The sequence below is a fragment of the Tasmannia lanceolata genome, unplaced genomic scaffold (assembly GCF_043159265.1).
Source record: "Tasmannia lanceolata isolate RefF3 unplaced genomic scaffold, GAP_Taslan_0.1 ptg000018l, whole genome shotgun sequence".
Lineage (NCBI taxonomy): Eukaryota > Viridiplantae > Streptophyta > Magnoliopsida > Canellales > Winteraceae > Tasmannia > Tasmannia lanceolata.
This window is the reverse complement of record NW_027518695.1, coordinates 8,837,501-8,850,099: the sequence shown is the minus strand read 5'-3', so window position 1 is coordinate 8,850,099 and position 12,599 is coordinate 8,837,501. Positions and strand designations below refer to the sequence as shown.

Here is a 12,599-nt window from a genome sequence, read left to right as displayed (position 1 = left end):
TATTTTCCATAGAATATTAGGCTGCGTTTGGCAATAATTTTGATTCTAAATCGTTGTTATGTTTTTTTTTTTTAAATTATGAATCATGTTTGGCAGTTGACATAAACAATTTTTTTTTTCTTTTTGAAACAAACATATTTGTGCCTGTGTGGTTGATAAAATCGATTATTAACTAAAAATAGTAAAGAATCTAGAGTAATACATGCATTATAAGAGTTACAAATGAAATGAGACATGCATTATAAGAATAATGCATGCACTACAAGCGAATTTCACATGTCTTTAGGCGAACGACTAAGTCGCCATAGGCGAGCATTTCTTAGTTCTACGGCTAAATATAGTCTTTTGGATACTTTTTAGACTTCTACGGGAAACTCTCGACTAACATCATATATTTCAAAGTTCCCAAGTGGGTGCCTTGTGAATCCCACTAATGCTCAATGGTCCAATAGGACCAATACTAGACCTGGCAAAATGGGACCCATACCCGCGGGTACACCCGGCCTGCAGGGGTACGGGTACCAATTTCATTACCAGCGGAAAAAAAAAATACCCGCACCCAATCCGTACCCATGACCTACGGGTGGGTCTGGGTCGGGCGTTGGTGCCCGCGGATTACCCGCCATTCGGTTTTCAACTTTTTATTCTTAAGGCCTAAACACTAAACAATAAAAAATAGACTATGTGGGTGGGCCAATAAAACGAGTCAAAGCAATCAGACTATGTGGGTGGCCAACAGTCAATTGCACTTACATGTCCCTGTGTGTGGGACCCAAATTTCAATGGTTAGGATTGATCCACCTAATTAACTTTAATTGGGTGTTGAAATTTGCAACGAATGGTTGGTAAACTTACAACAATTAACAACAATATAAGCTGCGAAATGAATGAAATTGTGTTGCCGCAAATTAATTTTTTTATAAATAAATATAAATTTATTGGGTTACCTGCGGGTTTACCCAACCCGCGCGGGTTGGATCCGGGTACATGAAAAACCTACCCGTAGAATCGCAGGTATTTTTTTCCCGCACCCACGGGTATCGTACCGTACCCGTGCGGGTTACCCGTTTGCCAGGTCTAACCAATACCCACTACAGTAGAACACTACAACCTCACAAACCCCACACGACTAACCTCCTCTTAGTGAATTTCAGAGTAGATTCCAACTTGGCTGACAGCAACAGTTGGGATCAGTTCTAACTTCTAACTATCCTTTTTGAGACCCACAAGAGCATATATAAGTGCAATCAAGACCATTGATCATGTAGGCCATAATAATGATGGGCCACATAATCTTGTTGGAACCCTATATTTCATGGCGGTTAAACATTAAATGAGGTTTGATGGATTAAGAAATTAGGAACACATCCAATCAACGTGGGTTCAACGGCAATGAGCCATATCTGTGATCTCTGGTCAGACCAAAAGACCAAATATCACACGGCACAACATGAGGCCCCAAAGTGGCTGTCGAGAAAGAGACTAAAAAACACATTTTTCTTTAGAAGTGTCTTTGGCATAAACTGATCCCAGACTTACCTTTTAAAGGCTTCAATTCAATATAATAGAAGTAAATTTTCTTTAATTAATACTTAAATCGATCAATTAAAAAAGGGCATATCCTCCTTCCGCCCCCCCCGCCCTGTAAAAAAGCAGCCATATAAATACACTAGAGGAGTGGCTGGGGAAAGAAAAGGTGGGTACATAAATATGTAATGGTGATACAGGTGATCTGAGCATGATATTGACATGAAACTTATCCCACCTAAAAATCACACATCTTTGTTCTGAAGCATTTATAAATGGCTCTTAGGAAGTTAGTAGTATAGAAATCTCCACTGCACAAAAACCTCCAAACCTCGCTGAAAACAACACCGTACCCTACGCAACAAAATAAGAATTAAGAAGTGGTTTCGTCCTGATTTGATTTTAGAATTCTTCTTAGAAAAAAACGGACCAAACAAAAAAACTTAGTAAGCAAAACCCACTTGGGCTCATCTTCATCTGACTTCCCAAGAAGAAGAAAACCCTAGAACAAAAACCCTCGAAACCCAGCTAAATTTTCTTCCAAGAACAAAAACCCACCAAAAAAAAAAAACTTGGGACTTTCTTCCCGAATTAGGGTTTCCAAGACATGAATTTCAGAAGCCTAGAAGAGTTCTGGGCATTTTATGTGAACCAGCATTCAAAACCCTCAACAAGGCGTTGGCATTTCATTGGTACACTTACTAGTTTTGTCCTATTGGTATTCTCTTTTCTCTTCAAATGGTGGATTGTTTTCTTTATCCCTATATTCGGATATGGGTTTGCGTGGTATAGCCATTTCTTTGTTGAAGGGAATGTTCCTGCCACATTTGGGCACCCTTTTTGGTCTCTTTTATGTGATTTCAAGATGTTTGGATTAATGCTCACTGGTCAGATGGATAAGGAGATCAAGAGACTTGGAAAGAGGCCTGTTTTGCAGGTCTTTTGATTCTCTTGGGAAGGTAATCGATTGTTGAATCAGTTCAATTCCCTGAATTTGTATATGGGTTTGGTTTGGATTCTGCAGAAATTCCTCTTGGTGGGTGTTTTTCATTTACTATGTCTGTTGTACTAAATTTGAGAGGAATTTCTGAAGTGTAAAGACTTTATAAGCTACTGTTCTTGTAATTGTTTCTGGATTAGTTTGATCGCTTAGGTTTATCTTGGTTCAGGGTCTGAATTCTATGAATATTCTTCCAGCTGGCTCTTCTGAATTACTGTTTTCTATTAGTATTTATCGTCGCTCTGTTCTATTTCATTTATACAAAATTTTTAAGAGTTGATAAGCAATTGTTCTCTGATTGGCATTAGATCTCTCAAGGGAAGAGATTGTTTTGTAGTTGTTTCTGGGTTCATTCCGCTTCCCTGTAATAGTTTATAGGCTTAGTTTGAATTCTAATTAAATTCCTCTTGTTGGGTGTATTTGTAGCTCTTTAATTTTAATATATGTGGGATCTGTTGTCCTAAAGTGGAGGGGAATTTGTAAGTGTATGGCAGATACAAGCAAATTCTCCAGTAATTGTTCCTAGATTGGTTTGTTTTCTTGTTGTAAAGGGTTCCTGGATGCAGTTCAAATCCTTGAAGTTGTATGCGGGTTTGATTTGGCTTCTGCAAAAATTCCTGCTGATGGGTGTCTTTCATTTGCTATTTGTGCATGTTTGGTGTATACCGATCTATCGTGCTAAATTTGAGAGGAATTTCTGAAGTGTAAATAGATACTTTATAAGCTACTCTTCTTGTGATTGTTTCTGGATTAGTTTGATCGCTGGTGGTTCTATTTTGGTTCATGGTCGAAATTCTATGAAAAGTCTTCAAGATGGATTTTTCAATTACTATTTTCTATTATTTTTTGTCGTCGCTCTGTTCTATACATTTATAGCAAATTTTTAAGGCTGAAATAAGAAATTGTTCTCTGATCTGGATCAGATTTCTCAAGGAAATAGATTGTTTTTTTGTGGTTGTTTCTGGGTTCATTTTGCTTCCTTGTAACACTTCATGGGCTTGGTTTTAATTCTGTTGAAATTCTTCTTGTTGGGTGTATTTGTAGCTCATTAATTTTAATATACATGGGATCTATTGTACTAGAGTGGAGGGAAATTTCTATTAAATTTCTATATATGGTATCTATTGTACTAAATTTGTATGGCATATAGAATCAAATATTCCTGTAACTGTTCCTAGATTGGTTTGTTTTCTTGTTGTAAATGGTTCCTGTATACAATTCAATTCCTTGAGGTTGTATGCGGGCTAGATTTGGATTGTGCAAAAATTCCTGGTGATGGGTTTCGTTCATATATTATTTTTGTGTGTTTGGTGTATTCCAATCTATTGTGCTAAATTTGAGAGAAGTTCTAAGTTTAAAGACTTTATAAGCTACTGTTCTTGTAATTGTTTCTGGATCAGCTTGATCGCTAGTGGGTCTATCTTGGTTCATGGTCGAACTTCTATGAAAATTCTTCCAGATGGATTTTTCAGTTACTATTTTCAATTATTATTTATCGCCGCTTTGTTCTATTACATTTATAGCAAATTTTTAAGACTTAAATAAGCAATTGTTTTCTGATCTGCATCAGATCTCTCAAGGAAATAGATTGTTTTTGTAGTAGTTTTTTGGTTTCGTTTTTCTTCCCTGTAATACTGTATGGGCTTGGTTTGAATTCTGTTGAAATTCCCCTTGTTGGGTGTATTTATAGCTCTTTAATTTTAATATATATATATATATATATATATATATATATATATGGGATTTATTGTACTATAGTTGACGGCATTTAAAAGCAAATTTTCCAGTAATTGTTCCTAGATTGGTTTGTTTTCTTGTTTGTTCTGAACTGTATGGAAATGATTCCTAATGAGGGTTATCTCAAATTTTTTGTATACACTGTTATATAGCTTGATCTCATGTATTAAATTTATTACAAATCTTGATAATTATCTTGTAAATGTTTCTGAATTTATCGTATTGTATCCAGTTTTAGTTTGAAATATGTAGAGATTCTTTGAGTTGGGCGCTCATACTTTTTTGTTTTTATATCTGCGATTCGTTTTCATCTGCTGTGCACACTTTGGAGTCTATTGGACTTAACAGGCAATTGTTCTTGCCATTGTTTCATCAATTCCTTATTATTGTATCTGGTTTAGTGGAAACTTATGGAGATTATTCTTCTTGGGTGCTCTTTAAATTTCTTTTTTTAATCTCCTCTATGTTGTATAAAATAAACTATTCTGCAGACTTAACAGGCAACTTTGTTGTTCTTGTTTTTTCCCATTCCTTGTTTTTATACGGGGCTGGTTGTGCCTTTTTTTTTTATTGTTTCTCTTGACCTGCTCACTATGTATTTGACTAATATGGTGTATTGAATATTATCTGCTCTATTTCCTGAGTATGGAAATTTTGAATTTATTGGGGTATAAGATTATGGACTTTATGAGCAACCATGCTTGTAATTTTTTTCAGAAAAATATTTGAGTTGATTTGAAATCTATGGAACTTCTTTTAATTAAGCCGTTTTTCGTGGACTGTTTCTAGGTTGGGCTGTTTTCTTGTACTTGTGAAAACACTTCTTTTTGGGTGCTCTGTTTACTATCCCAAATATGCTCTCTTATCTGTTTTATTGAACTTATTGAGGAGCATGTCTATGTGCATGCCTGCAAGGGCATGTTTGGCAACATTGAAAAAAATTTCCCTGGAAACATTTCCGGTGCTTGGTAGACCACACCACTTTTTTAAGCAAAAGTTTTTCCAAGTAAAAATTTTTCATCAAAAACCGTTGAAAAAACAATCCACGCTTTAACTGTATATTTTTTCCTGAACGTTTTACATAAAATTATTTTTAGCATAGCCAAACATGCAATAAGGACCCGTTTGGATGCAGAGAAGATTTTGATTTGGATTTCTGACGTTTGCAGCCCTTTTTGCATTGTAATTTGGATCGGAACAAATTCTTGGATTTCTAATTCAGCAGCTGACAGTGAAAAAATTCAGATTTCTAAATAAGTTGTGGAAACAAGAAATTGGAAATCCACAGATCTGGTAGTTTCCTTCACCCTCTTTGCTCCTTAACCTCTCCCCTCCACTAGAAAGTTCCCCTACCCTCTTTGTCTCCCTCTTCATGCCGTCTACATGAGCTGCCAGATCTATTCATTTTGTATTCAAAACTCAATTCCAAATCCAAATACAAAATGGGAGGTATCCAAATGGGCCCTAAGTGATTTCTTGTAATTTTTTTCTTGTTGGGTATGACCAGTAGTGATTGCATCTGTTTTGGTTTGAAAGCTATAGAATTCTTCAAATTGAGTGATTTTATATTTTCTTTTCAATCCTCCTTTTTTTTTTGAAGCAAAATTTTTTTGATAGTTAAGCTGGATTTGAACCTCCGACCTCCAGGGTGAAAACCAAAGCCTTAACCAATTGATATAGAGGTTCAACCCAAAACTTTAATCCTCCTTGTTATGGATTAAGGGCATTTTTCAGTATGAGGAATTAAATGACTTCTGTAATTTTTCTTGGTTGGGCTGGATTTTATGTAACAATGTTGGCTTGAATCCTATCGAAGTTCTCTTCTTGGTGCTGTCTATTTTTGGTTTTTATCTACTCTGCATTTGGTTTTCTTGTATTGAGATAACCCATACGAAGCTGTTTTTCTTTAGTTGGTTGGTTCTGTTTAAATGTATCTGGGTTCTCGTGAGGCCTCTGATGAAAGTCTTAATATCTTTGCCATGAATTTCGATTCTTGATTTGATTTTAGGCTATTGCTGTGTATGTTTAATGGGTATCCTTTCTGGTTTTTTAGATCATGTGCTTGAATCTCTTAGACAATAACTGGATCATTTTGATCCTTGTTTTGCAATAGCTTTCACACGTTGTATGGCCTTGCCTAGCATGTGGAAATGCTTCTTTTCTGTGTTTTTTTTTTTTAAAAAAAAAACTTTCTTTACAGTGTATGAACTCTGCCTTTTTCTGAAAGACGGGAACTAACAAATTGAGGAAAAATAGAAAAAAATTTGTAGTAATGTTTAATGAAATTGAAGTAATAGTTGAATTCTTGTAAGTTTGCTTTTGATTTATAAAAAAAGCAAGAAAGAATGCGGCTTTTGATCGGATCTGTTGGCCCAACCGGAGACCACAAGTCCAGTCAAATGCCATTGAGAACACCTTAATCGGATGATCCTAGGCCCTTGATCAATCAAGCCTCTTTTTGTCCTTCCAACATAAAGCTTAATGGTTGATTTTTGTAGTTTTGTATCACATGCATGGGATAACGATTTGATGGGTACTAGATTCTGTGGGTTGCCTCGTAATGTTCTACAAGATCAAAATAATGGGTCGTAAATCATTTTGCAATAACTGATGGAAATCCATGGTTCAATGACATCAAGCACTTTCTCAAGAAGGGTGAGTTTCCAATTTTCACTTACGGGAGAGTGTGAGAGGCACATAGGAAGTAGATGCGAGGGATTATTCTAAGTAACTACTTTTTATATTGACACCCTCTTTTTGTTAAAAGTTCACTTGTTGGCTGCTGACAAATCCCAACAAGATGTTGGAAGCAATGAGGAATTTCAATTGGATGGGCGAGAATAAATGATCTAGTGATCTGATCCATTCATCTGTTGGACCCTACAATGGATGGCGAATTACAGAAAATCTGCATTAGACAAACCCTAACCCTCAGTTGAGAGTTTTCAAATAGAGATTTTAGAGGCAGGATTTATCATATGGGGCCAACAATGAATATTTCGTATAATTGAAATGGTGATTCTTACCTGTACTTTTGCCCAACCTTTTTTTTCTTTGCGAAAATAGAGACGCATTTGAATAAGAGGGTGCAAATATCAGTATGCTTGCCTCAAGTTTTTTTTTTACCTCCCAGCGACTGAGCTGAGGATCTTTGCCCTGGAGTATTTACCCAATGCAAAACAGAACTTTGATGCCCTGCCTGAGAAAAAAGGTGTTTTTTGCTTAGGGAAGGCCCAATAACGGATGCTTCAGAGTTGGTCCAATGGAAGAGACCAAGCATTTTGACAGTATTACTATTTGGATTGGATTGCAGGAATTTTCTGGAAAAGTTTGGAAAAATATTCATTTTTTTTCCTTTCTATGTACCGAAAACGACAACTTGAACCAACCCTATTCAATGTATGATAATATCCCTCTAAATTAACCATAATCATTATCATTTTCCTCTAAATCATGGAAAGAATAAAATTTTCCGACTCCATAGTAGGCCCCACAAGATGACCAATCTCAAAGTGGGGGAGTAAAGATCTCAGTGAGCCTACTCCAACTCCATTATTTGGCCCAGGTTAAGAAAAGAGAGCTGAATGCCTGTAAATTGAGGAAAATGTGAGCCGCAACTCAACTCAGATCATTTCATCACAGCCCCTGAAGAGAGTAATACAAAATTACAACAAAAATGAAAACGAAAATAAAGACAAATAAGAAAGCATTAGAGTTAAATCAATTTTTTTTTTAGGTAAAGAACATCAAAAGAACCGACAGGAAACATTAGAAGAAACAGAGTTTCCTGAATTCAATCAACAGTACCATCTTGCTTACGGTAAAGAAACTTTGAAATTAACCCGACTCGTCCTTACCAAAGGTAGTGCACGAAAAGAGCTTAAAGATCGGTATTCCTCGAGAATGATGGCAATGGTGTGCCTTCCTGTGGACGGAGAATGACAAGCACGCCAAACATCCCCATCATTGGGAGAACTAAAAGCCACTTCAGTAGCTTATAGTAATGCATATGGAAGGTAAGGGAGAACTCGTCAGAGAAATAGAGCCCATTCTTGTCTACCATCTCAACCAACACATTTCCTGTCGTTCTAACAGGCACTGTCGGCAATTTTACTCGGTGTTTTCCAGGATGTTCAACGATCTGGTTGTGCACTATCCGTCTCTCTCCTTGGTAATTCCCAGGTACCAGTAAAGTTGTCTGCATTGTTTCAACAGAAAGAACACAAAAGGATTGATAACCATTTAATCATCTTTGAGTGAAGAAAGCAGGGGTAAGGCTCTATGCAAAGCAGGGGTAAGGCAGCGTACATCTAGCCCTCCTCAAACCCCGCAATGGAGGGAGCCTCGTATACTGGGCCGACCTTTTTTTGAGTGAAGAAAAAAAAAAACTCACTTAATCGTGTATTGGACAAGGGAGCTTACTGTGACATTATAAGGTCCTTGACTTCCTGAGGGAAATCTATATCTGTCCACAATTTCAATCTCCACCCAGAAATTTTTGCCCTCTTCATCACGGAAAGCTCTTGAGGCAGGAAGTACAAAAACTCCCTCACGGTGGGACCGAGTTGCAACATTGTTCCTTCCCTGATTAGGAGATCTCCAGGCCTGGAAGAGATAGCAAGAACAAAATTAATCAAAGAAAATAAGTCCTGCATAAGCAAGTGCCCAAATAGTATGGGTTACGTAACTGGACTTTTCGGCTCTATCTAGTCCAGACCAGTGTCCTAAAATCTCAATCCGGCACTAAAAACTCACCAAGTCAGCAAGTAATCCGTCTAGACAGTTGAACTTTGGATCCTTAACCTAAAAAAACAGTGTACAAGGAAAACTTAACTGTGTACTAAAAACATGACAACGGAGTAATAGTTCTATGGTAAAAAACACTAGATTAACGCGTTCCATCAGCGCTAAAGCTTTTGGTGTATTGGTAAGGTACCTAACATTTGGTATCAAAGCAGCCACCCCGTCCTGTGTTCGAGTCACAGAAGGGGCCACCTGTGGTGAGGACTACCTAGAAAGGGCTACCTGGTAAAAAGCCACAGTGAAAGTCGGCAGAGTGGAGTTGCCACAGAGTGGGCCACCCCAAAGGGGGCGACATGTGGAAAGGGCTACCTGAAAAAAAAAAGGATAAAGTGAAAGCCATCACAGAGTGGGCTGCCGGGGACAGCAGATTCGGAAGCGTGGTGGTATGTTATGGTCCTGAGTGGGGGCCTGCCTAGGTATGCGACTGGGTGGGACCCAGACTGGTATGGGACATGTTTAAAGGGCCTTGCTTAACTTGTTCCATCAGCTCTAGAGCTTTTGCCGTATCCGAAAAAAATTATGGCAAAGATCCTTTCACACGGGAAAAAGAATTCCAGGGTCATAATCCCTGCATCCAAATAGTCCTTAGATGTTTAAAGTTGAGTTGGACTCAATTCATCATCAAATCCTACTGAGTTTGACTTTTTGATTCATGGTCAATACTGTAGTAGCAAAAAAATCAGCCCACGATCAATCACACACACTCAAAAAAAGAGCCTGCAAGCATGTGCATGCACACAGGTATATGTTAATTGAGGTGACTCATCAGCGTTGTCCCAGCACCTCAATTGTGCACCAATTTACTGTGACTAGCATCCATTAACGCATCTCTTGCACATGATAAGAAAGTTAAGAGAAGGGAAAAGAGAAGAAAATCCATTTAAAATACAGAGTAGAAGAGATTTATTATTGCCTTCAGAGGATGATGTGGAACAGGTGTTGAAAAGCAGAAGACATTCCCATTCATGGTTGTGACAATTAGATCTAAATCATCCCCACCATCAACATTCTCTGCTAAGGTCATGCTATATCTGCACACATAGAGGTACTATTAGCACATGTATAAATCTTAAGATTTGTTTCCTGAAGCAAAAGGCTTGAAAAATTGAACGTCAAAGTAGCATACGAAGTCTCTCCAATATCAACAACATCTGCGCAGGTTGTTTGTCCATCAATAAGATACAAATAACCATCAAATGATGTAGTAACAAGAGTGAGTCCCTTCTGCTTTTCCCCATGTTTACTTAGATCGAGTAAAAGAACTCGACTCATTACTCTCCCGTGAGTACGATACGGAAAGGGATGGATAGTTGACCCATCCTTTCCACTAAGAACATATATGTTCCCTGATATTGTCGGGACTACAACATCGGTATGACCATCGCCATCAACATCACCAACTGTTGGACCCTGCTCAACATATGCTAACAATGATCAGATCACTCTTACAAAGAAATGCGAACTATAATAAATACGTAAGAAAAACTTGCAACTTCAGATCATCACTATATATATACTAGTATTTTTGGCACATGCTATGCACAAGTGTAATATAATGGACCCCACCCGATGCATGGGCTTGAGTGGAGATCGTGGGACCCACCCCAACACACTGAGGTAAAATAGTTGGCACCATCTGATGCATGGGTTTTTACTGGAGTTGGTGGGACCACACTACCACAGCATGGTATAAGATGGAAGTACCCACACTATGCATGGATTTGGGTAGAGATTAGACCTGGCAAACGGGTGGGTCGGGTCGGGTAGACCCGCGGGTTGCGGGTCAAAATGACCGCATTCCTACGGGTCAGCAACTAGTGACCCATACCCAGTGCGGGTGGGTCGGGTCAACCCGCAATTTTTTCCAAAACAGTGTTTTTTTTGGCTGGCGATAAATTCACCCCAAAATTTTCAAGATGGACGGTACAACCTACACCATAGGATGATCCAAACCGTCCATTTGATGGGCCACAACGTAAATAGATCGTGCCCCAAAAATCATTGCCATAGGATGATCTCAACCGTTCGATCTATAGAAGTTTCCATATTGTGAGTCCCTATTTAGATCTGAGGGTTAGAATTATCCTATGCTAATGATTTTTTAGGCACAACCTATTTACATTATGGCCCATCGAATGCACGTTTTGGAATTTGGATCATCCAAAGCATATATAACATTGGGGTCAGAGTTTCAAAATTTCAGTTCAAAGCCTATTTTCAGTTCAAAGCACAACCTATTAACATTGGGGCCACGGTTTGGAATTTGGATCATCCAAATCATAATTTGGATCATCCAAAGCACAACCTATTTTCAGACTTTCAGCATATATAACATTGGAATCTGGAAGTTGAAGAGTGGAATTTAGATCTATTTTCAAACTTTCAGCATATTATAATTTGGGTCAACTCGCGGGCACCCGCGGGTTGACCCGACCCGACCCGTGTTTTTGCGGGTTGGGTCACCGGCAGATTGGTTTTGGCGGGTCACTAAAACCCCAACCAGTGCCCGCAAATTTGCGGGTGGGTTGGGTCACCCGCGGGCACGGGTCGCGTTTGCCAGGTCTAGTAGAGATGGTGGGCCCCACCCATGCTATGGTATAAAATGATGGGCCTCACCTCGTCAAAACATGTACTGTAAAATGATCGACCCCACCCATGCTATGCATGAGGTGTAAAAAAGTCATTAGAAAAAATTCCAGTAAAGATGTTCCACGGAAAGAAAACGAATGACAAAGGAAAGAAACATGTGTGTGTGTGTGTGTGTGTGTGAGAGAGAGAGAGAGAGAGAGAGAGAGAGAGAGAGAGATTCCAGGCATTCCATGAGAAAATGAAAAGACGGGCTGCTCTAGAACAAAGAGCCAGTGTACAAAATGATGAACTGATCTGTTTATCCACTATTTCATAAAAGACAAGTGTACAGGATGATGAACTGAAATGTTTAACCACTATTTCATAAAAGGCATTAAGAAGTTCAAATGCTGATAGTAACGGTCAATATTCTTTTTCGTAGTCAGAACAATTTCCAGACAGCAGAGTCTGTTGCACTCTGCAAATCTCAAAATACAATTCCAAATTTTGACCATCATTAAAACAGTGTTACCTAGACACATGACAAGGGTGCAAGAGTCAGTGTCCTAAAGTCTGGCACGGCTAACTTCAAAGTTCAAGACACATGGACACTTCGCTATAATAATAGATAAATTAATCAGTACTAGTGAAAAATGTTGAGTGATGCATGGAAACAAAACAAGCAAAAAAATCCACAAAAGCCAACAAATGGGAAAATAAAAAAACGTGCAATGTAAACACGGTGCACAACTTTATAGTTGGTACTCCGTTCTGTTGGTCAAATGGTTGATACAGGCCATGTACCTATATCCCATGAAATGCTTTTCAAGCTATTGCCCATTACAATCTTCTCCATTGACCAACAGTCGGATGTTATAAATAGCTGCATTTGTTAAGGTCTTAAAGTCCAAAAAATATTAGCATCTGAATGAAATATTTCCAAAATCTATAAAAACACAATACA

The 12,599-nt window shown here is 38.2% G+C and overlaps 2 protein-coding genes across 4 annotated transcripts in view; one reads left to right on the top strand and one right to left on the bottom strand.

Annotated features, from left to right (window-relative positions):
• The first annotated feature begins 1,769 nt into the window (after positions 1 to 1,769).
• LOC143850892 (transmembrane protein (DUF962)) lies at positions 1,770 to 2,666 on the top strand. Its single transcript, XM_077360171.1, has one exon. It carries the CDS (start codon positions 2,135 to 2,137, stop codon positions 2,471 to 2,473), a length of 339 nt encoding a protein of 112 aa, XP_077216286.1. The 5' UTR covers positions 1,770 to 2,134; the 3' UTR covers positions 2,474 to 2,666.
• Positions 2,667 to 7,859: 5,193 nt separating this feature from the next.
• LOC143850808 (protein DEFECTIVE IN EXINE FORMATION 1-like) overlaps positions 7,860 to 12,599 on the bottom strand; it is a 24,096-nt gene continuing 19,356 nt past the window's right edge. For 2 of the 3 annotated variants that reach the window (XM_077360067.1, XM_077360070.1), the window contains 4 exons: positions 10,194 to 10,477; positions 9,981 to 10,098; positions 8,687 to 8,869; positions 7,954 to 8,462 (listed from right to left, as the gene is read on the bottom strand). In XM_077360067.1, coding sequence (XP_077216182.1) covers positions 8,145 to 8,462; positions 8,687 to 8,869; positions 9,981 to 10,098; positions 10,194 to 10,477 — 903 coding nt within the window. In that variant the 3' untranslated portion in view covers positions 7,954 to 8,144. Of the gene's footprint in view, positions 7,910 to 7,953; positions 8,463 to 8,686; positions 8,870 to 9,980; positions 10,099 to 10,193; positions 10,478 to 12,599 lie in introns of those variants that run through there. The other variant, XM_077360069.1, reaches the window with a different exon arrangement.